The following is a 27,811-nucleotide window of genomic DNA, read 5'->3' on the forward strand; positions in this document are numbered from 1 at the left end:
TGATTTTTCTCACTCTTTTTATTAATTGGCTTTATAGGCTAAAGTGCATAGTAAAGACAAAAAAGGAAATGTATACATAGCAAAGGGACGTTTTCTCGCCAACATTAGAAAGACCTGAGATGCCTAAGTATCAGTTCTAGGGAACACTGGACTGAGGGAATACGTATGCAGGCAGCAGGCCTGGGGGCTGGCTTCTGGTATGGACCTGGGACCTACAGAAGCTGCTGGCATGCGAACCCTGCCCAGGCAAAAGCTGCAATAGAGGGTGTTGGGACAAAAGGGTCACACTTTGGATAGGCGCTGCTGGTACTAAATGAGAGTTTAGTCCTTTCAAGGCCCTGGGGAACCAGCACAGCTACTGAGCCTCTCCTATTGCAGGGAAAAAAACCTCAACCATTCCAAAGTGCAAGTCCCAGGAAGGGTACAGGGATCACTCCTTAGTTGGCCTGGGCCTGCTGCATAAGCCAGCAGCTGTGGTCTATCACACTTTCCCCCACTCTCAGTGAATATGTAACATCAGGATTAGTCAGTGAAGTCTTTGTCTCATCACGTGCCTCCGTCTCCTAGAATGAGGGTGCCCGAGGAGGAGGGTAGGAGGGATTCTTGTGCTCCTTGAAAGGATAAGCAGCTCATAAACAACTCCTCTGGGCCTCTTTATTAGACTGGAAATGAGTGTGCAAGTTAGGTCCTGGCAATTTAGAATGAGTCTGCTTCACTGAGCTCCTATCTGCCTCTGGAGCACTGCGGAAAAAAACATGTGACTGAGTCAGGATCCAGAGACACTACTAGGTAGCCTGGGTGGAAGCCCCAAACGTGCTTCAGGCAGTCTGTCCACTAACTTGCAGAAGAGAGAAGAGACCTGTTAACTTCGCTCTCAGTTCTGGAAGTAAAGTGCTTACTCTAGAGCAGGGGTAAATCTAGAAACAAATGTGGGCAAGCCCTAAAAGTGGATCCTTAAATAGGTGCTAAGACTATAAGGACAGTAATAAAAAACAAACTTCGGTTCTTTCATGGGGGAGCCGGCCCCAGCCATACGGTGGCCGGGGCAAAAGGCAGCGGTATGTCATCTTCCTACATCATCCTCTGGATCTCCTCAAAGTTCAGCAGGTTGTTGGCCGTGTCAGACCAGGCAGGGTGCTGGGCCCCATCCATCTCGGAAGCAAGCTGATTGCTTCTTTCCAGAGTATGGTTCACGCCCCCAATCACCTCCTTACAGTCAGGACACGTGCCCCTCTGCATGGCTCCCCCACAATCACTAATCACATAGATGTGGCCATTGGGGCACTTGAACCAGTGGCCACGAGGGTAACCTATGGCTTTGACGATCTGCGCTCGTTCTTCCTCTGAGATGCCCAGGCCAGAACAGGGAAGCGTGGCTTTCAGAGCCTCCATCTTTCTCTGCACAAGCTGTTCATCCTCCCGGGTGAACTTACACGTCCCCTCGAGGATCTTCCGGACTCTGGAGACCTCTTCTGCTACGCGGCCTCTCACCTTCCCCTCGGCTATCTTGCAGCGGGTCAGCAGGTTCACCAGGTATGTGAGCCTCTGGATTTCACTTTGGAGGTCATCCAATTCCTGGCTGGTGAAGCTCAAACGCTTCTTGGCCAGCCACTCATGGACCTGGTCTAGTCGAGTCCTCACCTGCTTCTGTTCTAAGACATGCACTTTTTTCAGGGAATCATATAGGCCAGCCAGGTGGTCATAGAAACTGATATAATTCTCAACAAGGCCCAGGTCCTTCACTGACAGATTTTTCTGGGCCAGCTTCTCTTTCAACATCAGGAAGTCTTCAGGGAGCAGCTGGTAGAGGAGATTCTTCCTCTCCAGTAGGGCCTTAAGTTGTTCCTGGCTGACTGCAATTTCCCCTGCTGAGCCCAAGATCTTTTCCTTGACAACTTCAATCTCTTCCAGCCGCTGTTTGATGCTGGTTCCATACCTCAGATTTTTGCGGATGGGCACCTGGCAGATAGGGCAGACCTTCAACTTGATGGCAACTTCGTCATCCTTCTGCTCGTTCATGTAGCGGTCCAGGGCTTGCACCTCAAAGATGTGGCTGCAGTCTTCCAGCTGTACAAAGCGGGCATCTGGCTCATCCTCAAAGCCAAAGAAGATCTGGGTGACTTCTTCCTGGTGGCAGACACGGCACTTCTTGGGGCATGGTTCCCCACACAAACCAATGCAGGGGTGGCCGCAAGCCAGCAGCTTAGTACAAGGCACGTAGCAGGGGGGTCGGTCACAGGGCTCAGAGCAGAGTTTGGTGCACTGGTAGTGCTGGCAGCGCCAGTCACAGGGTTCCACACAGGGACTGCACAGTTCCCCACACTTTTTCTTGCACTGGCTGTGGACGCAGCGGTTCTGACAGGTCCGCTGGCAGGGCGGGCACTCACCAATGCACGGCTCCTGGCACTTGTGTGAACAGATGAGCAGGCGATTGCAGGGCTGTTGACAGCGCTCGTGGAAGCGCCCTTTGAAGCAGCTGTGGCAGGAGCCAGGACATGGATGCCCACAGTCCAAGATGGTGCCACACTTGGTGGTGCATTTGACTGGCAGGTCATACCTGAGGTCCTCCACATGGCCACACTTCACCTTTTGGCTGTGCCCACACTTGAGTTTCACGGTGACCTTTTCTGAACACAACCGCACACAGTCTTCACCACATGGGTGGCTGCACCTGTGCCCACATTTCAGGACCTTGGGGCAAGGCTCTTGGCAGCAGAAATCTGACTCAGGCATGGAACAAGGGACCATTTGTTCATGGCCGCACCGGAGAATGACTTTGGGCACCTTCACCTGACAAGGCTGACACTCCTGGAAGCAAACAAGGGGGCACCGGTGCCCGTCTTGGCAGATCACCTTCTGGCATGGCTTCATGCACTGGAACTCCTTGTGCAAGGAGTCATAGGGGTGGCAGGCACGGGTGCAGACGTGCCCACAGCCCAGCCGGAACTCACAGGGTAGGCTGCAGCCTCCTTCGGGCACTTTTTGGAAGTCAGAAGCTTTGGATACTGAAGTGTGGATAACAGGGTGGTTCTGGCAGCACAGCCGGAGGGCAGAGCCTATCTGATTGTTCTCTCGAAGGGTATGGATGATCTTGCTCCACAAGGGCACCTTGGCCAGCATCTGCATGTTTCCAATGCAATACATTCCCTTCTTGGCACGGGACAAGGCCACGCAGATGCGGTTGGGTATCTGGAGAAAACCCACCTTGCCTTCCTGGTTGCTGCGCACTAGTGAGAGGAGGACGATATCATTCTCCTCCCCTTGGTATTTGTCCACCACATGGACCTTGACACCAGCAAATGTCTTGGCAGGCATGAGTTTGCGCAGGCAGAAGAGCTGCCCGGTATAGGTGGTGAGGATGGTGATCTGGGAGGGCAGGTACTCCTGACACAGGAAGTACTTGCACAGCTCCACCACAAAGCGAGCCTCATGCTGGTTCTGGTGGCTTTTGCCTTCTTGGATTTCCTGTTCAGGAAAGTTGTGTTCTACAAAGAAAAGGTTGGAAGAGACCCCCTGGAAAGAAAAAGAAGAGAAGGTACATTCATGGTAGTTTTTTCTACCTTCATGTGCGTTGGCCACTGACCCTGTCCCAGGGAAGGACCTTAGAAGGCTTCTACATACTCTGTACCATAATCTTTAATTTAGGAGCATTCCACTGTGCTGAATGCTTTATATACCTTATCTCCTTCAATACAATAATATTACGAAGCAGCAACCATTATTCTCATGTACAAAAGAAGACCCTGACCCTCAGAATTGGTATATAATTTGCTAAAGGTTACACAGCTACTAAATGGCAGAGCTGGGATTCAAAAACCCAGGTCTGTATTCTCAACTTATATTCTATTCCTCTTCTTAATAACTAGCTTTTTACTGTTTTGATTTTTGTTTTTGGCCACATCACATGGCTTGAGGGATCTTAGTTCCCAACCAGGGATCGAATCCAGGCCCCGGCAGTGAAAGCACCAAGTCCTAACCACTGGACCACCAGAGAATTCCCAATAGGCAGCTTTTTAAAAAGCTGGCTGTTTTCCCTTCTGAAAGCCCTTTTTTGTCCTGAGGAAAATATAACCTCCTAGGTTGCTGACAGCATCAGAGAAAGATCAGGTAGGGCAGATTCACCTTAATCTTCTCGTATTTGAGAACAGAGGGATGGTTTTCCAGATCCTGGTAAATGTGGGGTGTCAAAAGCCGGGCAATTTCAGGGCACATGCGGTGCTGAAACAAGACATGTATGTCATTAAAAACATGGGCGGTGCTGAAACAAGACACGTATGTCATTAAAAACATGGGCAAAGAGTAAAATGGACAGTTTTCTAAAGACTAAGTTGCTAGTGGAAAATCTGGGGCAGTAACATTTGAAAAGAATAATAGGGAAAAAAGAGCAGAATGTAAACAGCTCCTTCATCTGACACAAACTCAACACAGGCTGAACTTGCGGTATTTTAAAACAAAAAAACAAAATAAATCTGACAGAGTCATTTCATTACTAAACTAGCAGTATTTTAATGAAATAAAAATGCCAAGCTTTCTTGTTGGCATTTGGCAGGCTCCCAGGAGCCTTCCCTTGGACATTTGGTAGTAACAAAGGTCTAGCTTCTCACCTGGTAGTTCAAACGGACAAAGGGAATGTTTACTTTCACCAACCGTTCAAAGAGGGACACCTCAAGGTTGAAATTCTTGGCCAGATCATACACATTGGCACTGGGGCGCAGCTGAGAAGAGAAACACGTCTGAGGATTCTCCACTGAAAATGTATTTTAACCATCCATCCATCTACCCACCTATCAAATGTTTTTCAAGTGGCTTCTGTGTTCCAGGCACTGCTTTAGTTGTTAACAGGCTAAGGACAAAGAGTGACAAAGGCCATGAAGCCAAGAAATAAGGGTGATGGGACAGAATGCCCAGGGGTGGAGGTTCTTTACATAGGCCTCTCTGAACAGTGACATCTGAGTTGACACCAGCATGGAGGAAGTCACCAGTCATTCAAAGAGCAAGCCATAAGAGAGCAGAAAGAAGAGGGTGGGAACACAGTGAGCAAATGAGATAGATGCTGGTATGAGGTGAGGTCAGAGAAGCAGGCTGAACCCTGAGAATACTGGCCTTTGTAGGCCACTTTAAGAAGCCTGACTTATTTATTTATTTATTTTTGGCTGCGTTGGGTCTTCGTTGCTGTGCACGGACTTTCTCTAGTTACGGCGAGCGGGGCTACTCTTCATTGCGGTGCGCAGGCTTCTCATTGTGGTGGCTTCTCTTGTTGCGGAGCATGGGCTCTAGGCACGTGGGCTTCAGTAGTTGCAGGACGCAGGCTCAGTAGTTGTGGCTCACGGGCTCTAGAGCACAGGCTCAGCAGTACTGCCGCATGGGCTTAGTTGCTCCACGGCATGTGAGATCTTCCCGGACCTAGGGCTCGAACCTGTGTCCCCTGCATTGGCAGGCGGATTCTTAACCACTGCGCCACCAGGGAAGCCCCAGAAGCTTGATTTTTATTTTAAGTGCAATGGGAAACCACTGGAAGGTTTTAAGCTGGGGAGTAACATGACCTGATTTACTTTTTAGCTCCTTTATGAAGAATGGATTAGAAGGTGGCAAAAATGGAAGCAGTGGGATGGGGAACACGCTGTTTTAACAGGCCACTTAAAAGGCCACGGTAGGGCTTCCCTGGTGGCGCAGTGGTTGAGAGTCCGCCTGCCGATGCAGGGGACACGGGTTCGTGCCTCAGTCGCGGAAGATCCCACATGCCGCGATGCGGCTAGGCCAGTGAGCCATGGCCGCTGAGCCTGCGCATCTGGAGCCTGTGCTCCACAGTGGGAGAGGCTACAACAGTGAGAGGCCCGCGCAGCGCAAAAAAAAAAGGCCACGGTAGATTATTAAAAAGTAGTAAAGGGGGGGCTTCCCTGGTGGCGCAGTGGCTGAGAGTCCGCCTGCCGATGCAGGGGACACGGGCTCGTGCCCCGGTCCGGGAAGATCCCACACGCTGTGGAGTGGCTGGGCCCGTGAGCCATGGCCGCTGAGCCTGTGCGTCTGGAGCCTGTGCTCTGCAAAGGGAGAGGCCACAGCAGTGACAGGCCCACGTACCGCCAAAAAAAAAAAAAAAAAAAAGTAGCAAAGGGAACCTGAAATGGATAATGCTACCTCTAAAACATGCCCCCAATCTAAGAGCACCTGCTCTTAGATTGAACATGGGAGGTGAGGAAAAGAGGTGTCACAGACAGCCACTAATAAGCTTGAGGACTGGTAAAGCAGAGACCAGGGTCTTCCTGTCTGATTCCTGATTCCACTCCTGCAAAGAGCCAGCCTATCTTCTAGGGGCCCCTGGCCTACCTGCTGGTGGTCCCCAATCAGAATGAGGTGCTGGCAAGCTTTGCTCAGGGTGGCAATGGTGTGGGCCTCAAGGACTTCAGCAGCCTCTTCCACGATGACGATCCGAGGCTCCACCTTCTGCAGGATCTGGCGATATTTGGCAGCACCTCGAGTCAAGAGAACAAAGAGAGTTCTCTGAGCGGATGTACTAGACTCGCTGTGCCACTGGGCTTCTGGATTGGTGACCCCCGAGCCTGGGTCTGTTACAACTGAGTCCTCACATTCACCCAGGGCCACGGTGACCACTGCATGAGAATGAGTGCTGCTGGGTGGTCTCCAGAGCACCATCCCCATGTTGTCACTGTTGAGGTTCTAAATGCAGTAGAAGCAAGTGGGTGAATTTCACCAAGAGAACCCTAAACACAGCTTGCTTCCAATAGCTTTTCATGGTATTTTCCTCTAACCTACTAAAGAAGTTTCTCTTTACCTGTCCTAGATAATCTGATAGGCATTGGCAACAGTAGTGAACTCTATGCTTTCTTACCTGTTGTTGTCATTCCTACAACTTGGGCATCTTTCAGGATGTGCAGGTCTTCCTGGAGTCTCAGCTCTGCCATTCTCTCTGCTGATGTGCGGTACTGACGTTCATAGCTGAGGATCTTTCGGCGGGTGTCAGCCTGGTACATCTGTAGCCACAGCCTGGAGAATGTGAAGAACCAGGGAGAGGAAGCCATGTGCTTTTTGAGAAGGTGGAGGAAGCCCCTTCAGTGTGCCCTGTGCATGAAGTGGAACCTACACCCTAGAGGAAGTTACAAGCCACAGAGAAAGGAGAGACCCAGATGTGCAGGGACCTGAGAGTCCAAAATGGCCAACAAAATGATGTGCAGGGAGATGTATATAAGTGGTCAGGAGCTAAGGAAGGAGGGGGCTAAAGAACAGAGGTTAACTACTGGACAAGAGCAAGGGACTTTAAAAGCTTCAGGAAGAATTTCTCACAAACTGTCCCTACTCCATTCCTGCCCGAGTCCCCACTCCTCCCCTCACAATTACTTGTAATTGTGGAGAATTACTTGTAACTCTCCACAAGTAAAACAGATCATTTCACCACTCTGCTGTAAAACCTTCCAGTGGTACTCTTCAGCCCTAAGAGGCCCTGCACAGTCTGGCCCCTGCCCACCTCTCTGACCTCACTTTCTATTTGTCTGAGATACAGCCATGCTGGCTGCCTTCTTTCAATTTCTCAAACATGCTCCCTCCCCCCTCGAGGCCTTTACCCGTGTGGTCCCTGCAAGCTCATCTGCTCCCCCTTCCCAACTGGCCTTATTAATGCCTACTCATCTTCCAGATCCTGCCTCCAATGTCACTTTCCTAGATATCTCAGATCACATCAGCTCCCATGTTAATATTCTTAGCACTCCTTGCTCTTTTCTTCCTTGGTGTTGATGCCTGTTTGTAACTTTTTATTTGTGGAACTAACTGATTTGCCTTCCTGGATAGCCTCTAAACCCTGTGAGGGTAGAACCAAGCGTGTCTATTCTATCCCATGGCTGCATCTAGCACTCAGCTCAGTGGGGTGCTCAATCAATCGTCGGTTAACACTAATATTGAAGATCTGAAGGGCTTATATTCTAGGAACAGGAAAGGAACCCCCTGGGGAAATTACATGGGCTGGCTGGGGCTGGGGGTAGGTGGGGGTGGGGTGGGCACAGTACCTATAAAGCTGCCAGCGAGAATTCAGGTCCAGCTGCCAAACATCCTGGATTTCATTGGCCTCGGCCTCAGTCATGGTGTTCAGCTTGCGAAGTTCAACCTTCACCTTCTTTTTCATTTTCTTTTTCTGGTTGCGCTGGGTCTGTGGATATCAATACCAGTCAGAGTCACTGAGTAGAGGTGGGCCTGGTTCTAAGCCCGAGGCGGGGGCTAGAGCACATTTAAAAAAGGAGCTGTCATCTCTGATGAACTTCTCTAAGTGTCTCACACTCTCCCAACAGATATTTCATTGCTAAATGAGGGCTCTGGAGCCAGTTTGTCTGGGTTCAAAGTCCCATCTACCTCTTATATGTTGCGGGACCTAGAGTAAGTTACTGAACCTGAACCTCTATGTGCCTCAGCATCCCCTTCCATAAAATGGGAATAACAATAGTACCTCTTCACAGAGTTGCTGGATTGACTGAAGGAGTAAATACATGGAAAGCACTTTAGAAGAGTGCTGGCACTAGTCATTACTGAACATCTTTGACCACAGTCTGCTTCTCATTCCTAAAGCATATGTCATGACAGTAGTGGAGGTGCGTCTCTCTCGTTAAATGCCATACAGGTCCTGCTAAGATGGTCTTAATGCCGTTATATCAAGATAGTACCTTTAACAAGTGGGTAAAAGGCACCATTTCGGAGAAAGTCCTCCCCCCGGCTCTGCATGAGCCTTTAGAAGGACTGGCATGCCAGATAGATGTCACAATACTATGGACCCCCCTCCGCTTCAAAACCAAACAATTCAACTCCTCCAGAGGCCAGATGGCAGATGCCCAATCCATGCTTCCAAGTATTGGGCTCATGATTCTGTCCCTCGCATAGAGATGTTGAACTGAACTAGGAGATCAGATTCAAAGCCAGCAGACTGGAGAAAGCTGCATTCAAAGCTGCCCTTAAAGTCCCTTAAATCATCAGTGGGGTTCAGTGTTCTATTGTCAGAGTAAGACACGGTAAATTCTGAGGACCACTAGGTTCTACCAAAGGAAGGAGCGGACAGAAAGTCTGGGCATTTATACTATTCTGGCTCTAAGAGAAATATCAAATTTCAGAGTGATTGAAGGATAAATATTCCATCCAGTCTACATAGCTTACTTCATTCTGTTTTACTTGAATCCTCTAAAATCTTAATGCACAGACTTGTTTGTAGTTGAAAAGAGAATATCCACGAAAGCACCAAGCACTGAGACCGTAAGTGTTTGATCTGACTCATATGTGCTGCGCTTCTCTAAAAGTTCAAGAGAAGCACTTGGCTACCTACTTCCTGTCTTTCTAAGTTAGCATTTCTTGCCAGGGCCCCTCTAAAAGGCCATAATTTTTATACTCTTGGAAACTGGACCTATCTTTTTTTTTTTTCCTGCAGTACGCGGGCCTCTCACTGCTGTGGCCTCTCCCGTTGCGGAGCACAGGCTCCGGACGCGCAGGCTCAGCGGCCATGGCTCACGGGCCCAGCCGCTCCGCGGCATGTGGGATCTTCCCGGACTGGGGCACGAACCCGTGTCCCCTGCATTGGCAGGCGGACTCTCAGCCACTGCGCCACCAGGGAAGCCCTAGACCTATCTTATACTAGGATTAGGTTGTAAAAGGGTAAATTAAGCTAATTATGAGGATGCAGTGAATACGGTGCAACAGAAGTGAGTGAAAATCAGGGGCTGCGGTTCTGGTCAGAACATATGCTCTCAGGCCTGTTTAGGAGAGTTACCCACACCCACCTGGCAATAATAACTGAACTCCCATTTCCTACTCTGTTAGGACTTGCAGGGGCTACGAGGAAGTGAGCTTACCTCCCACTCTCCTGCAGCCTGCTCCTGCCCGGCTGCTGTCCCGGGGCCATAGTTGTCTAGCCTCATGGCCAGAAGCACTTTAGCCAACTCCTGTACTGCCCCATTCTCTTCCTTCTTCCGTCGCCGGGGCCTCACCACCTCTTCCTCCTCAATCATCCGGTCTGCTTGAATCAGTTCAGCCTCCTCTGCGATCTCAATCAGCGAACCCTCCTCTTCCCCTTCTTCCTCCTCCTCCTCCCCTTCTGCCTTGGCTAAGAGAGGAAAGCAGTCAGGACAGGGATGGAGACTCTTGAAGCCAAAGGATGAAAAAGGGTACCTATAAGAGCTTAGATGCATGAAGACATTCTTAAGGGGTTTAAGTGGTTACCTCTGGGTAGGGAAATGGGAGGAATGACAGGGGAGAGAGACTTAGGTTTCCTTGCATACATTTTTGTTACATTTAAAAAATCACATGAATGTATGCCTTTTTAAGGAAGGTTTTACTTATGTCAAATACATATACAAAGGAAAGTATACAACGTAAATGTGCAACTTAAAGGATTATAAAAGTATATAAAATGAACATCCAAGTACCTTCCACCCAACTTAAGAAGCAGAAAGTTACCAATTTCTTTGAAGACCCTTGTGGGCTCTACTAACCTGAATTCTATATTAGTCATACCTCCCTTTTAACTTTACCACATATATAATATATATATATCTTCAAACAACCACCATCATCTAGTTTTGACTTTTCTGAGCTCTATATAAATGAAATCATACTGTATATATCAATATTTTCCTATAACTTGCTTTTTTCATTCAGCATGGTTTTGGTTTTTTTTTTGCGGTATGCGGGCCTCTCACTGTTGTGGCCTCTCCCGTTGCAGAGCACAGGCTTCGGACGCGCAGGCTCAGCAGCCATGGCTCACAGACCCAGCCGCTCCGCAGCATGTGGGATCTTCCCGGACTGGGGCACGAACCCACGTCCCCTGCATCGGCAGGTGGACTCTCAACCACTGTGCCACCAGGGAAGCCCAAGCATGTTTTTGAGTCATACATATTGCTGTATATGCTGTAATTCAATCCTTTTCACAGTTGCGTCCATTATCTGAATAGATTGTAATTTATCCATCTGGTGTACAAATGTGGATGGATATTTGAGTTCCTTCTGCCTTTCTTTTATCATAAAGTGGTTTTGCCAATTAATATCGCCATTAGCCTCATATCAGAGTTCCCACTGCTCCACATTCTTTCAATGTGGGATTATATCAAACATTTAAATTTTTGCCAATCTAGTAGGTGTGTAATAGTATATCATTGTAGTTTTAATTCCTCTCATTTCTAATGAGCACTTTTCATGTTTATTGACCATGAGGATTTATTTTGTGATGTGCTTATTAAAAGTCTTTTATCTGTTTTCCTATTAACCTATTATTTGTCTTTTTCTGATTGATTATAGCTCTTTACTTTTAAGTCCTGCTCTTCTAGTCTTTACCATTCCACCTTAAGATGTGATTCTAGGCAGACATGCACCTCTTACCTGTATTTTCAGGTCCTGCTGGAGCAACACTTTGGGTGAAAGAACCAACACCTAGACCCAGCCACTCCAGCATCATGGAATGCTTCCAGCCCTGGAAGCAAACCCATTCGCTATTCTGAGGAAAGAATTATTAGTCATGAGAATTCTATGACAACTAGCATGAGGAAAGGTCTTCTCAAAGGATCAAGAGGTAATTCCCTTAAAATTCTCTTAAAAATGCAACGTTTGGGCAACTGGCTCATTTAATATGACTTGCATAGATTTAAAAACAAAAATTTCCTGCCTCTTTTGAAAAAATCAGGAGCTATGGGAGCAATGAGCCTGCATTCCTAAATGGCAACAAATGGCCGAAGTTGGCTGCTGCCACCCCTTTTCCAGTTTGCCTCAGTCCTTGCTACTTCCCAACGCCTCACATCTAGCCTGCTTCAGTCCTTTATAGGACTCTGACTGACCCTTTTAGGCTTTGGGGCTTGAAACCCTGGAAATCACCAACCCATTGATAGTAGAGCTACCATCTCACTGGATTCCTGGCCAACCACTTTATAGAGATCGTGTCAGGTACTTCCCTGGTGGTCCAGTGGTTTAGACTCTGTGCTTCCACTTCAGGGGGCACGGGTTTGATCCCTGGTTGGGGAACTAAGATCCCTGCATGCCGCGCAGTACAGCCAACAAAGAAAAAAAAAAAAAAACACAGATAGCAGATACTTCTTATAATATCCTTTGAAGGCAGGCGTTATTATTATTCCTGCTTGACTGCTGAGGGACCTGAGGATCACACTGGCTCAAGTCACAAGTCTGTGTGACCAGTCTGTCAAGTCCCAGACCCTCTATATGTGCTAGGTTGCCTCGTTATGATTTTGTTTAATTTAACAAGCACTTAGAGCACTTATTAAATCAAGAGGTTTACAAATATTGACTTGTTTATTCAATAACAATCCTATAAGAAATAAGTTGATCTGTAAGAAACTGCCATTTTTGCAAGTTAAATTTAAAAATATTGGCAATTTCACGGGGTTCAACTTAATGTTATTAGTCGCACTTTTTTTTTTTTTTTGCCACGCCTCACGGCTTGCGGGATCTTAGTTCCCCGACCAGGAATGGAACCCGTGTCCCCTGCAGTGGAAGCCTGGAGTCTTAACCACTGGACCTCAAGGGAAGTCCCTATCCCCACTTTATAAAAGAGGAAACAGGAACAAGAAAATTAAGTAACTTGCCTAGAGCAAAATCAGTATTCACATCCAGCAAACTGGCTCCAGAGTCTTGTTTCTGACTAGTATATTCAGCTGCCTTTTCTCACGAAAAGGAACTTTTCACATCACAGCAGCATCTTAGCAGATTATAGCTAATGCTTTGGACTTCTACTTCTGCTGCCAAATATGGGGACAAGAGAGATGCTTGTGCCCCACAAGATGACCCCTACCTGTACTGGTCCATTCATCAGGCTTTTCCAGTGTTGGAGGGAGATGTACTTCTCCAGATGCTGTTCCCGTAGTACGCCACGCATGGTGCACTCCAGGGTCTGGGCCCCTTCATGCAGCTCTTGCTCTGACTCTTTCATTTGTGTCACGATCTATCAAGAACAGAGGGAAAGAAATGATGAAGAAGTATCATCATGTCCCAAACTCAGTCTCTGCCTTGAGGGAAAACAAAGCTAACACAGGAACAGCCAGTCTTTAACCAAAGGATTAATATCTAAAATGTCTAAAAACCTCCTACCAACTAGTAAGAAAAGGAAACAAATAATACAACAGAAAAGCAGGCCAAATATACTGTGGTAGAGACTGCTCTCTTTTTTCCTTAGTAATAAGAACTCAAAGTTTTGGTTGGGCACAATGCTGCCCAGCTAGAAGATGATACTTACCTGGTCAACAGGCCGTAAGTAAAAGTGCTATGGGTGGTTTTGGGGAAGTAGCTTTAAGGCCCTGGCAGGGGCTGGGAGGGGTGGTGTGCCCTTTTCTGTCCTTTCCCCATCTTGGATTATGAGAGCAAAGATCACACCGTAGGATTACCCGAATGGAATGCTGGAAGGAACCAGGGTCCTTCACAGCTTTGTGGAGCCTCCCTATCTCCCCTGGACTGCCTACCCAGAAAGCCACTGCTATCTTGGTTAGTTCTCCCTTGAGCTACCTCAGATCTCCAAAGCTGGGACTTACACTCATGTAGGCCCTTCGGAGGTGCATGGGGAGGTTGCGGCGGAATTCCCGCTTGTTCCTCAGCTCCCTCAGGGTGAACTGCTTCAGGATTTCACTGTTGCTCCTTCCACCTACCCGCACAATGCTGGTCTTTTGACACTTATAGATGCCTGTGGAGCAAAGCAGAGCATGGCAGAGTTAAGAGGAGCTATGCTGGATTCTCTCAGGTGAGAGCTGTGTATGTTTGGGACGTTGTTGCAGCCGGTCCCTTAGGGTACAAACTGGTACTTACAGGGAACCTACCCCACCAGTGAACAAGAAGGCCCCAGAGATGATGTGACCTGCAGAGCAGTAAAGTGTGGTGCTTAAGAGCACAGGCTTTAGAATCAGACACTTGGGGACCCAAGTCTTGTCTGCACACTTACTGCTATGTAACCTGGGGCAGGTTACTTAAGTTGAGCCTCAGTTTCTTTGTCTGTGATTTGAAGACAGTAATACTTTCCTTATAAGGCTATAGTCTGGATAAATGAGAGAGTATCCTTATAGCTCCTAGGGAGGGCCTGGCCCAAAGTAAGCATTAGTAAATGTTCTCTATTATTCACTCTACAGATATTTACTAATTGCTTATTTTGTGCCAGGCATGTGTTAGTTTCTGAAGATACAGTGGTCAAAACACAGGTTCAGTTCCTCATTTGTTCTCATGTCTCACAGTCTACCAGAGAAGATACATATTAAACATTTTATCATAATAAAACTTAATACTATAAATACATGCTAAAAGTGTATAACAGGGGACCTTAACTAGCTTGGGTGGGGCAGAGATCTAATTTTTAAGGATCTAATTTAAACTGATACTCTAGGAATAAGGAAGATTTAATCTAGGTGAAAGGAGGATATGAAAGAGTGGAAAATAATAGTCTAAGCATTATTTTCCAGAGGAAAAACAAATACTTATTCATTCATTTATGCAATTAGTATTGTTTGAGTGTCTAGTATGTGCCAGGATCTGTGAATATAGCAAGAAACAGGACCAATCCACTTAGTGTTTATAGTCTAGGGTAGAGACACATACAAATAAACTGGTACATATATGCTAATTAAGTATTTGAAGGAAAAAATACAAAAGGAGTCTTAACCTTGTCTGGGGCCAAGAGGGCAAGTCCACATGAAGTGAGACCTGAGGAATCAGCTGGAGCCATCCAGGCTGGGTGCATCAAGATGGAGACAGCGGGAGAAAGAAAAAGTACATGCTAGGCAGAGGGAACAGCATGGGCCAAGGGAGAAGCTGGAGGAAGTCAAGAAACTGTAGACAGTCAGGGTTGCTGGAGTTAGAGAGAACAAGGGAAGAGGTAGGAGATGAGGTTCAGAATTAAGCTGGAGCAAACCACACACAGCCTTTCAGGCTGTGGACTTTATCCAAAGAGCAATAGAAAGCTACTGAACTTGCTGATGGTTCAAAGTCGAGAACTTTTTTTTTGGCCACACTGCACAGCCCGCAGGATCTCAGTTCCCTGACCAGGGACTGAACCCGGGCCACAGCAGTGAAAGCCCAGAATCCTAACCACTAGGCCACCAGGGAACTCCCAACAGAGAACAATTTTGCCTACAGATATTACCTTCCAGAAACTGGTCCAAAGCATGATTAGTATAACACACAACCAAGATGGGGAACTTCTGGAGGCTAATTTGCCAAACAGCCTCGTTGGTTAGAAGGGCCTGAACAATTTTTAGACCCACATAGGTTTTGCCTAAAAAACAAGGAAAAAGGAGAGTTAAAAAACTTAGAGACTTTCTAAAAGGAGTAATTATGTACAGCAAATTATTATTATTATTTAAAAATTTAAGGTAATATATTGAGATGGTTTAAAATCCTAGAAGCGCAAATGGGTGTGTTATGTCCTCCTCACTCTTCTGCCCCCAGCCACCTAGTTCCTCTTGGAAGCAACCGGCGTTACTAGTTTCTTGTGTAACTTTCCAGAGGTAGTCATTCTATGCACAAACAAAAACGAATATACAGTCTTTTTCTAGCCTTCCCCTTCCTTTTTAAAATACAAACAGTAGCAGACTATTTTCACCGTTCTACATCCTGCTTTTTTCACTTAATATAGTTCTCTATCAGTACATAAAAAGAATCCTCTTTTTGTTTTTCAGGGCTGTAAGGCATTTTTTTAGCCAGTTTTCTGTTGATGGACATATACATTGTTTCCAATCTCACACAGCAAATTATTTAGAAATGCTTTTTTTTAAAAATAAATTTATTTATTTAATTTATTTTTGGCTGTGTTGGGTCTTTGTTGCTGAACGAGGGCTTTCTCTAGTTGTGGTGAGCGGGGGCTACTCTTTGTTGTGGTGCACAGGCTTCTCATTGTAGGGCTTCTCTTACTGCAGAGCACGGGCTCTAGGCACACGGGCTTCAGTAGTTGTGGCATGTGGGCTCAGTAGCTCTGGCTCGCGAGCTCTAGAGCGCAGGCTCAGTAGTTGTGGCGCACAGGCTTAGTTGCTCCGTGGCATGCGGGATCTTCCCGGACCAGGGCTCGAACCCGTGTCCCCTGCATTGGCACGTGGATTCTTAACCACTGCGCCACCAGGGAAGCCCTAGAAATGCTTTTAATATACCACAGTAGACTTGCCTTTGTGATAGGAGTGAAAAACTCACAGAAATCAACATCGGAGTTAGAATTATGGGCTCATTAATAAATGGTCAATAATTAATTGTTTACAAACAGCTAAATTCTTACATTGTGTCAAGCTGAGAAGCCACTGTCCTAAAAAATACTCAATGTTGAGTGAGCAATACAAGAAAATAAACATTTCAGTACAGCTGAATACTTTTCAGTATAGATAAATAACAATTTCTTGCTTCCTTTTTTTTCTTCAAATAATATGTATTGAGTGCCAAACAGGTGTTAGACACTGGGTTAGGTGCAAGAAATACAATGGTGAGCAAAATAGCCATGGTTCTTATCTTCCTGGACCTGACAGACTTGCAGAAGAGAAAGATAATCACACAAACAAATGCAAAAATCACAAATGTGGGAAATGAGAAATACAAGGTACCAAGAAAACAAATAATTGGGATTCTGGCCTACTCAATGAGATTAGAAGAGGCTTCCCTGGGAAAGTGATAACTGAGTAAGAGCGGGCAAGGCGGAACAGGGATGGACTGGTTGGGAGGTTCCTGACATCTTCCAGTGAGTGAGGACAAGGTCTGGCTCCAGCAGTTGAGATAATTACGCAGACTGGGGAGAAGTTTCAGAGATAAACTTGATTGGAACTTGATAATGGTTTGGCTGGGGTGAGGAACAGAAAAGGATAACTCCTATGTTTCTAATTTGGAGGACTGGATGGCTAAGGAGTCCTTCGGAGGAAAGAAAATCTTTATAATTCAATATTTACCCCATCCTCTCCTACTGCTTCCTTCCCCTTGGAATGGATACTTTTCGGGATTTCCACCTCAAAAATGACCCCCTTTGTCACATCCCTCTCAAACTCACAGGCTGTTTCTTAGTAGCTCTGCGTGTGTGTGTGTGTCAACCTAGCGTGTTGTCACATTCCTCTCAAACTCACAGGTAGGCTGTTTCTTAGTAGCTCTGTGTGTGTGTGTGTGTGTGTGTGTGTGTGTGTATCAACCTAGAGTGAAATGATTATATTACTATACTTGGAGCTAAAGAGTCTCAAGTCAAATGATAACATTAGGGGAAATTAGTTGCAACATGCATATTTTGAAAATACAAACAGCTTCTATAAATCAGTAAGAAAAAGAAACCATTCAACAGAAATATGGCAAATACGAAAAGGCAATCTACAGAAACAGTTATATAGATAGCTAATGAAAACAAGAAAGGATATTTAATCTCACTCTTGATTAAAGAAATACAAATTAACCACTGTGATATACATTTCCAGAGGACAATTTGGCACTATCTATTAAAATTACTAATTCACATATTCTTTGATTCAGTTAGGGATTTCTCTCCTGGATATACTCTGCTTCTGTGTGAAATGACTCACAAACAAGGTTATTCACTGACCTATTGTTTGTATCAGTAAATCTTTCCATAGGGAACTGGTTAAAGAGATTATGAGCTATCTATACAATGAAATATTATGCAGCCACAAACAGGAGTGAGATAATACTTATGCACCAGTATGAAAGGATCACCAATGTATTTTATAAGTGAGCAAAGCAAAACACATGCAAAGTGTTTTCTAGCATAGTGAGTCAAAAAAAAGTGGGGGGAAATAAATATAAGTATGCATTTGCTTGAATATTCATAGACTATCTCGGGAAGGATAAACAGGAAGACAATAACATTGCTTTAGATAAAGGTACTGGGTGGGATGGTGGGAGGAGAGAGACGTGGAATTTTTAAAATATTTGAACCATTTTTTATTAAAACATAAAGTTAAAATTAATAATGAGCCAAAAACTCTAACCTCTCAGATCAGCAAAAACTGCTGATGAGCAAACATTGATAACATACAACAATGCTGGAAAGTATATAAGGAAATGGGAACACTAATTCATTCTCGGTGGCAGTACAAACTGGTACATCCTTTTTCTTCTTCTAAAGCCCTGAAAGCATCACTTTAATTATGCAGATTTTCCCATCATATGGGTGTTTCTTATCAGAAAGAACTTTCCATTTTGTTACATTAATTTTTTATCATGAGTTGCCATTCTTTTATCGTTATTTTTAAAGAACCTCTTCCTGTTTTGTTTTTTATTTTTTAAATATTCTTTTGGGAGGGTAATTTAGCAGTACCTACCCTAACTATTAATGTGAATTCCCACGTTAGGAGAAAAACTACAGAAATAATAAGCAGAGTACTCAGAGATAAACACACACAGATATAGATTATGAATACTTATTAAGCACTGTCTATGAAACCAAAAAAAAAAATCTTGGTGCATTCATGCCATGAATGCAGGCATGGTAAAAAAGAGTGAGGTATATTTCTAAATGTGACTGTAGTGTAAAGAATGTAAAAATATCCGTACATGTTATACACATATATATAAACTGTAGGCCAATATATAGAGCATAATCTTGTTTTTGTTATTTAAAAAATAGGAAAAGTGTGCTATGTAAACATATAAATACCCATAAAGACACAAAGATATATCAGTTTTAACTTTGGAAAACATCTCAAAAGACACATGTCAAACTGCTAATAGTAGCTATCATCTCAGAGGAGGATTAGAGAGTGGCACACAGGGAGGAAGATGTAGGGAAGTATATTTCCAAGAGAAGAGAGAGAGAAGCCAGGAGCCGGCTTCTAGACTGCCTGAGTTCTAGTCTTAGGTCTGTCACTTGTCATCTGTGTGAGCTTCAACATATTATTCAACCTCTCTTTGCCTTAGTTTTTTCCATCTGTAAAATGGAATGGTTTCTACCTCACAGAGTTGCAATGAGTTAACAGATGCAAATCATATACAGCAGTATTTGGTGTCCAGTGCTATTATATACCTGATATTATTTAACTTAAATTTATATAAGATCAAGCAAATTAATATAGCCTGCAACGGAGCAGAAGTAATGCATCTCCCTAAGTCTGACCCCTCAGCAGTCTTACTACGCACACCAATGGGTCCTCACTGGAAAATCACTATGAGAAGCTGCTTTTTCAACAAGTTCAATGCCCATTTCAGGGCAATGTTTTAAACTGAGACATTCCAGAAACCTAGAGTCAAGCCTCCCTTGCCTATCTCACAGGGCAGATGTCATGTGCTCTGAAAAATTTTCTCTCACCTGTTCCAGGAGGTCCTTGAATAATAGCCAGTTCTCTTGTGAGAGCAAACTGCAAGGCTTCCATCTGGGAGTCATCCAGCTTCAGGGTTTCTTTTGAGGGCCACTGGCTGGGGTCTAAGACATTAACTCTGGGATGTCTCAAGCCCTCAGTATTCCTCAGAGATTCCCCAGTGGCAGAGGGATCCTTTATTAAGGGAGTGAAATCATATCTGCCCCCCATTAGCAAGTACCTTGGCTCCTTCACATAAGAGTCACATTCCACGATGTTCCTCTGGAAGGGGATGTCTTCCTCTTGGACTTCCTGGAGTCCTTCCAGGACGTGCCTATAGGCCTCAAAGTATGCAGTTGTCTCCACCATGAGGAAAGAGTCAGAGGGCTGGACATCTGTTAGCAGCTGTTGGCTCTGCTCATTGAAGCAGAGCTGGACAATTCCTCGGCAGAGATCTTCCTGCTCCCGATTAGACACGGTGGCAAAAAGAAATGTCTCAAAGTTGTCCTTGGACATGCACACCAAGGACCCATAGAGCAATCGCTTGGAGTTCTGCCAGCGAACAAACTTCAGTGATTTTGTGTCAAATTGCACCTTGTAGACAATGCCTGTTGACGAACACACGGGGGTGATGATCCTGGTATCAAAGTAGATTCGGATGTCATCAAACTTTCTCTTCCTCAGGCCTTGGTCTTCAAAGCTTTGGAGAAGTTCCAAAATGCCCTCCCGCAGGGGTCTGACAAAATCCTCTCGCAGGAGTCGGAAGTGGGTATCCAGATAGATAGCAGTGCTGTCGTATTTTCCAGAAATGATGTTGGGGCGAAGGAATGGCCTCTCATCCAAGTGCACTTCATTGTAAGTGGGGTAAATGGGCATGGTCCGGTAGCTCTCAACATGGTCTTCTGCCTCAGGCTGCACGAGAGTGTAGGTGTCCACTCTTAAAGTGCCCTCTCGTCTCTTTTCCTGCAGATGTTCGATGATGGTCTGGACCTTTTCCAGGTTCTTCTCTGTCTCTTCTCCTATGTCAACACCAGAGGCTCTCAAAGCATTAAGAGAAGCTGGCAGGAGAGAAATGAGCATGGAAGTTTCCTGCACAGAGCTGGCAGGGAAGACACTTACAAGGTCCTGGAGGAGGGAGATGATGTTGCTAATGTGTTCTGGATACTGGTTTCGAACATGGGGGATGGATTCAGTGATCATCCCTACCACATAAGCCGGCAAGCAGACTTTGAGGAATGTGGAATTCTTCAATATGCCCAGAACATGGAGAACGCTGTGGCGGTCCATTTTGGAACTGCAAGCCTTCCGAAGAACTTGGCAGATGAGCTCAAGGAAGTTGGACTTCATAAAAGAATGAGACAAGAGCTCCTTCAGTCCTAAACTTGTGGCAAGTGTGATGACCACCTCAGAGGGATCTTTCTGCAGAAGACTTTCTAGGAACTTGTAGCCCAGTTTCTTCACCTGCTGTGGCTGTTCTACAGGCTTTTGGTGGGGGTTCCGCCACTGCTGAAAGTTTTCACCGGATCGTGGTGGTCTGCGGTTCCTTCCCTCCTGGTTGCCACTTCTCTGCCTGGTGTCATTTTCCTGACCATGTCTTTGGCCTCTAGGTTCATCATTGGCATGCCCCTCCTGGTTTCTCCTTCCCTGATGTGGGTTCCTGCCCACTGCCCCAAACCTCTCTTCTCTTTGCCGATGAGGAACAGGATGGTTGTTGGCCCTAGGATGCCTTCCGGGCTGGTTGGCTCCTCCTCTGAGAGCACTGGCCGCTGGATTATCGGCCTGATTTCTAGCTCTTGGTGGTAATTCTCCATCCATAGGCCCTAAACACAATGGGAATTTTGGGTAAGCACAATGATATGGACATACTTTCATTTTCCAAAACAACTAAGGAGCTTAGGTTTTATTTGGAGAGAAAAAAGGTTTCCGACCAAGTCGTGATAAATATAAACTAGTTTACAAGGGTTGTTGTATATATTACAAAAATATTGTTTTTTCAAAGGGTGCAACAGAAAAAATAAACATTTGTTGAGTGCCTAATACATGATAGAGGATAACTACTCATTTAATCCTCACAAGCTGGGATTATTTCAGAGGCTCAAAAAGGTCATCTCATTGCTTTCAGTCTCTTGGCAGTACCGAACAACAGTGAGAGCATGAGTTTCACAGCTGAACAGACCTGGTTCAAACCTTGGTCTAGGTACTTCCTTACTGTATAACCTTGGCTAAGTTGCATAATTTCTCTAAGCTTCACCATCTGGGTTGCTGTAAAGATTAAATGTTTATAAAATGCTTAGTATACTACCTGACACATAAAAAGCTCTCATTAATGTTAATTACTAACAGAAATACTAATAATTTTTTATTGGGAATACCCTGCTGATCTCTAGGACCATTTGTTCTGCCTCTAAACAATTAGGTCATAGGCAACAGAGACATCAAATGGGATAAAACCATAAAGGGAAATGCTTTTTGAACCTTCCTCAGCATCAGATGGCAAAGGGGAAGGTAGGGCTTCCTTTATCAAGATGTTTTTGAGCCAAATAATAGATTGTGAAGGAAACTGAAAAATAAAACTCAAGTTCTATTTCAGGAAACTGAGAAATGAAACTCAAACTGTGATTCAGGAAACTGAAAAATGAAAATTAACTTTTCCTCCTTTCTGCAGCACGAGTTCATCGACCTAGTACTTATCTATTCCCAAGCCTCAGACAAGGAGGTGTGGGGAGAGGAAGGAGACATACCCAGCACACACAGGAAAGCTAACATCATCCTGTGGCTGAAGCTGAATTTGTCTTCCTTGATCTGCCACACATTTCATAAGTGACCTTGGCAAACATACCCAAGCCCTTTTTCTTTCAATTTCCTTTTCTCTAAAACGGATTCTAAAGCTGACCCAACTTAGCAGAACGACTTGGAGATTTTAAGAACAAATAAACAAAAGAAGACTGTATGCCATGATTGGATGATAACAAATGTTATGAAAGTTTCAAATGCACATCATATTCAAGATGATTGTACCATTTCATGCCATCAGATCCTAAATCCACTAATGTACATTTCCTTGTTTTGTATGTTGTCGAGAAAATTTTAATGTGACAAGACAAAGGAAAATTTGGTAAAATATAAATACTGTAATACCGAACTTTAAATTTTTATAATTGTTACTTTTATATTTACTTTTCAAACTCCCAAGACATCATAAGAAAGTCCTACTTTTAATAATCTGATCTGATTAGAAGACTCAGTATTTTGGAAGAATGGAAAATTGTATCATTTCTCATCCTTTCAACATTCACATAGCTCATAAAATAAAGTTCTACAGTTCCTCCTCATTCGTTCCATGACTGATACTCAGAAGACATGTTGCAAACTTAGGGAAAGGCAAGAATCCATTCAGTTTAGTTTCGTTTTAGAAAGTTCTGAGCAAACAGAATAATCACTACAGTAGAGTGATGCTTTCGGAACTAACTTTGCTTTGGTGCCTAGGACTCTAGACATGTACTATCAAATACACGGTGACTAGCTATGTGTAGTTATTAAGCATCTTAAATATGACTAGTCTGAATTAAGATGTGTAAAATGACACATGGAATTTTAAAGACTTAACAGCAAAACATGTTAAATACCTCATTAAAATTTTTTATATTGATAACATCTTAAAATTATAATATTTGAATATCTGGGGGGAGTCAATACAAATATTAAGATTATTAAAGTACTATGAACACTAATTAGAAAAGGTATGTGCACCCCTAGGTTCACTGCGGCATTATTTACAATAGCCAAGATACAGAAGCAGCCTAAGTGCCCATCAACAGAGGAATGAATAAAGAAGATGTGGGGTGTACACAAACACACACACACACACACACTATATATATACACATACATATATATATAAAACGGAATACTACTCATCCATAAAAGAATGAAATCTTACCATCTGCAACAACATGGATGGGCCTAGAGGGCATTACGCTAAATAAGACAGAGAAAGACAAATACTGTATGATTTTACCTATATGTGGAATCTAAAAAACCAAAGAAATGAACAAACACAAAAAAACAGAAACAGAATTATAGATACAGAAAATAAATAGGTGGTTACCAGAGGGGAGGGAGGTAGGGGGAGAAGATAAATAGATGAGGCAAATTAAGAGGTACAAACTTACAGTTGCAAAATAAATGCATCATGGGTATGAAATGTACAGTGTGGGGCATATAGTCAATAATTATGTTATATCTTTGTAGGGTAACAGATTCTGTAACTAGACTTACTGTGATTATTTTGAAATATATAGAAATACTGAACCATTATGTTGTGTAACAGGAACTAACATAATGTTGTAGGTCAATTATACTTCAAAAACAAAGTCATAGAAAAGGAGATCAGATTTGTGGTTTCCCGAGGCAAGGAGTTGGGGGAGGGGAAAATGGATGAAGGAGTCAAAAGGTACAAACTTTCAGTTATAAGATAGATAAGTACTAGGGATATAAGGTACAACATGATAAATGTAATTAACACCATTATATATTATATAGGAAAGTTGTTAAGAGAGTAAATCTTAAGAATTCTCATCACAAGGAAAAAATTTTTTTTTATTTCTTTAATTTTGTATCTATATGAGATGACAGATGTTCACTAAACTTATTTCAGTAATCATTTCATGATACATGTAAGTCAAATCATTTATGCTGTACACCTTAAACTTACAGTGCTGTATGTCAATTATATTTCAATAAACCTGGAAAGAAAAAAAACTCCAAGAAAAGTACTATAATAGTAAAATATATTCAATTATAATAAAATGATATTATTTGGATATATTGGCTTAAATAAGACAAATACCAAATTTTATTATATTAAGTTTTTAAAATGTATATTACCTGTTTCTTTTTGTTTTTAATGATGCTACTAGAAAATTAAAAATTAAGTTTTGGGCTTGCATTATGTTTCTACTGGATAATGCTCCTCTAAACCAGTTACTTCCGGGGACTTCCCTGGTGGTCCAGTGGCTAAGATTCTGCGCTCCCAATGCAGGGGGCCCAGGTTCGATCCCGGTCAGGGAACAAGATCCCACGTGCTGCAACTAAGACCTAGCGCAGCCAAATAAATAAATATTAAAAAAAAAAAAACACAGTTATTTCCATTTCTGACACCTCAACACTACCTTTGCTAAAGTGAACTGCACCCATTTAGAAGCTCTCTTAAGGAGAGGGGACGGTCGTCTAGTCTGAGTCATTCATGTTGTAGCTAGTGAATAAACCATTCTCTTTTTTTTTTTTTTGGGCCATGCTGTGCGGCTTGCAGGACCCTAGTTCCCCAACCAGGGATTGAACCTGGGCCTTGGCAGCGAAAGCATCAAGTCCTAACCACTGGGCCATCTGGGAATTCCCAGGAATAAACCATTCTTTACTTGAGAGATGCAGTCTATTTTGGTGGGCCTGCTCATTCATAAGTAACTCAATTTCCTTCCCATTACAGATTTTCTTCAACGTACAACTGGGTTACTTCCCGATAAACCCACTGTAGGTTGAAAACATTAAGTCGAAAAAGCATTTAATACACCTGATCTATCAAACATCATAGCTTAGCAAAGCCTACCTTAACATGTGCTCAGAACACTTACATGAGCCTACCATTGGGCAAACTCATCTAACACAAAGTTTATTTTATAACAAAGTGTTGAATACCTCATGTAATTTACTGAATAACGTACTGAAAGAACAGGATGGTTGTCTGGGTACAGAATGGTTGTAAGTGTACTAGCTGTTTACCCTTGGGACAGAGTGGCTGACCGGGAGCTGCAGCTCACTGCCGCTGCCCAACATCACAAGACAGTATCTTACCCAGGAAAAGTTCAAAATTCAAAATTTGAAGTATGGTTTCTACTGAATGCATATTGCTTTTGGACCATGTTGCAAAGTCAAAAAATCATAAGTGGAACCATCATCAGTCTGGGACCATCTGAAGGTAGAAACCCTTGCTCACCTCTGTGGTTAATATGAGGATTCCTGGGCCGGGCCTCCGGACAAGGTCTTCGGTTCTCCATGTCTGAGTCACCTGATTTCTTCCACGTTCACGTTACTTTCAGTTGTCTGGAAGTCTGCACAGGTTGACAGTTATTAGTGCCTTTTGAAATACAGCATCCAGCAGGAAAAAAACCCAAATAGTATCAAGCTAATCCTTTCTACCTCTACATCTTAATGATTCGTTAATTAAGAGTCAAACATAGATTTTAATCATGTGCACAAGTGTTCAATTCTGCGAATGCTCAATTATGATACAAAACACTAAATTCACAATCTAGGATCAAATTTCAAAGGATCAAATTCCCCCTTCCCTTTATCCTTGTACTTTCTTGGGGTTAAGGGAGTGTCATCAATTCCCATTCAAAACTCCTGTTTGATTTATGCCTTTAGCCAAGATACTTAAGCAGTTGCTAGGTTTCACTTTCCTCTCCTATAAAGCAAACAAATATTGTTGCCACAACAGAAAGTACATTTTTATGAACCCCCAAACCATGTATTTACCATTCCATCCAGCATTTATACTATATAATACTCTATAGCTTACAGTACTCTATAGTACATAAATAATTAGTGAGCAGTTATCCCTATACTACTCTTTGGAACACAGCCAAATGGATTAAGTCCTCCGCTCTATTGAATCAAGAGAAAGAAATTACGTTTCAATAACCAGGAGGCTTAGCATCTACAGGATGCTGTTTCCTCAGGACAGCTAGATATCTGCAGTTCTTTCCTTCTCCTCTTTCTTTTATCTTGATGGTTTTCGACAGTAGTCCTGTAAGAGAAAGAGGAAGCCCCTTATAAGGAAACTTCTCCATCCTACTCATACACATCATGTGGGCTGGGGCTAGGGAAAGAGTGGCTAACTGAGAGTCCTCAGCAAAGGGACTTTTTCAACTGTCCCTTTCACTGAGTTTTAAAACATTCATAGTTGGAAACTGTGAATAGATCTGGCATTACATGAGGAGTAGCTTTTACCCTCATCAGAGAAAGGAGTCCCTTTCCTTCCTGCTGGGAATATTTTTGGTGAATCTCATCCCTCATCTTATCAAACCCAGCTCTCATGGCACAGGTTCAATATTTAGAGGGTTTTTTGTTTGTTTGTCTAATTAGAAAAAAATGCTCAGAGGAAAATTCCTTCTTCCTCTTGTTGAATAGAAACTCACAAATTTTCTGGGATAAAAGAAACAAGAAAAGAAAAAAGAAAGGCAAGGAAAGGGAGGAGCAGAGAGGAACAGGAAATGCTACCACAAAAGCAGAATCGAACGGGTTTCTTTGGGAATCAAGGCCTGTAAGGGCAGGATGAAGAAAATCAGTGATGGTCAAGCTGCTGTAGTGGTTAAATTAGAGAGGAATATTAATTACCAGGATGGGATGAAAGAGGTTAGAGCTGGGTTTCAGGGGGAAGTCTCCAGGGTCCTGAGAGAGTATAAGAAAGGATGGAGAAGTCCCTGTCACCCAGGCGCCCAGCAGCTCCTGATGGAGATACTGTAGGGTCAAGGGAGAGCCAGGGCTGTGTGCGGCAGTGAAGAAGGTGCCAGGGCAAAGCTGAAGCGGGGAGCCGCTGGGGAGGTGGGGGACAGTGGAAGAGGTTTGGGGGCCTCAAGGAGAGGGTGGGGCTGAGCTCAGCTGGGGGCTGTTTGCTAAAGTGATGAGGGCCTGGAAATAGGAGTGGGCAGTCTAGGTGCGGAGGGTGGTTGTAGAGGATGGGGATGAATGAGGTGATGAGGGGAGCTGAGGACGCTGGAAGATGAAGGGGGAGCTGTGGCAGAAAATGAGGATGGAGATGGGGGGACAGAGGAGAGCTAGGTGATGAGGCTGGAGGCGGAGGTGGTGATGGAGGCGCTGAGGGGGCTAAGAGGGGCGCTGAGGAGAGGGGCCAGGGGCTCAGGTGGGTGATGGGGGCGCTGAGAAGGTGACGGGTACTGAGGCGGTGACGGGTGCTGAAGCGGGTGATGGGGGCGCGGGGGCTGAGGAGGTGGCGGGGGCGCTGAGGCGGGCGTCGGGGCAAAAGTGGCAGTGGAGGGGCGGCGCGGGCGCCGGGGGTCGCGGCGGGCGGGAGCAAATGCGTGACCGGGGCGCGGGGCGGGGGTCGCTCACCGGGCTCCAGCGCGTCCTCTCTCTGCCAGCGAAGCCGCCGCCGCCGCCGTCTGCTGCTCGGACTCGGGCCCAAGCAGGTCAGCGGCCCCGCCCGGCGCAGCTTACTTTCGGTTTCCTTTCCCCGCACACACTGGGCGGCCCGAGGGGCCGGCCCAGAGGAGGAGGGAGGGGAGCAGGAGGGGGCCTGGGACGGCGAGCGAGGGGGCCGGGCCCTGGCGCAGCCGGCGCCCCCGCCCTTAGGCCCGGCAGGGGCGGTTGGACCCGCGGGCGTCGCCTCAGCTCCCCGCGGCGGCGGGGCAGGCGGTCTTGGGCCGGCGCCGCTGAGGGGAGGGGACTGCGGGGGGCGGCTTAACGGCACCCGAGGCCGTTGCAGGCCTCAGCCGTACCCAAAGGAGCGGGGACCCAGCGGACAGCTTGGTGCGTGTGAAGCGCGACATGGCGGCGAGGCC

The 27,811-nt window shown here is 44.9% G+C and overlaps 1 protein-coding gene across 2 annotated transcripts; it reads right to left on the reverse strand.

Moving 5' to 3' along the window:
• On the reverse strand, nt 1–27,811 carry ZNFX1 (zinc finger NFX1-type containing 1). Of its 2 annotated transcripts, none has more exons than XM_067708383.1 (15): nt 27,363–27,811; nt 25,922–26,037; nt 25,225–25,339; nt 19,244–21,052; nt 15,107–15,238; nt 13,512–13,660; nt 12,779–12,928; nt 11,359–11,449; nt 9,837–10,087; nt 8,016–8,155; nt 6,848–7,002; nt 6,325–6,470; nt 4,605–4,715; nt 4,123–4,218; nt 1–3,513 (listed from the first exon to the last, which is right to left on the reverse strand). In XM_067708383.1, exons 3-15 carry the CDS (start codon nt 25,283–25,285, stop codon nt 1,072–1,074), a joined length of 5,733 nt encoding a protein of 1,910 aa, XP_067564484.1. In that variant the 5' UTR covers nt 25,286–25,339; nt 25,922–26,037; nt 27,363–27,811; the 3' UTR covers nt 1–1,071. The 2 variants fall into 2 exon arrangements, with proteins under 2 accessions (XP_067564484.1, XP_067564483.1); XM_067708382.1 differs by having other exon boundaries at nt 11,359–11,473; nt 27,363–27,810.

This window comes from Pseudorca crassidens, chromosome 15 (genome assembly GCF_039906515.1).
Source record: "Pseudorca crassidens isolate mPseCra1 chromosome 15, mPseCra1.hap1, whole genome shotgun sequence".
NCBI classification, from domain to species: Eukaryota; Metazoa; Chordata; class Mammalia; order Artiodactyla; family Delphinidae; genus Pseudorca; species Pseudorca crassidens.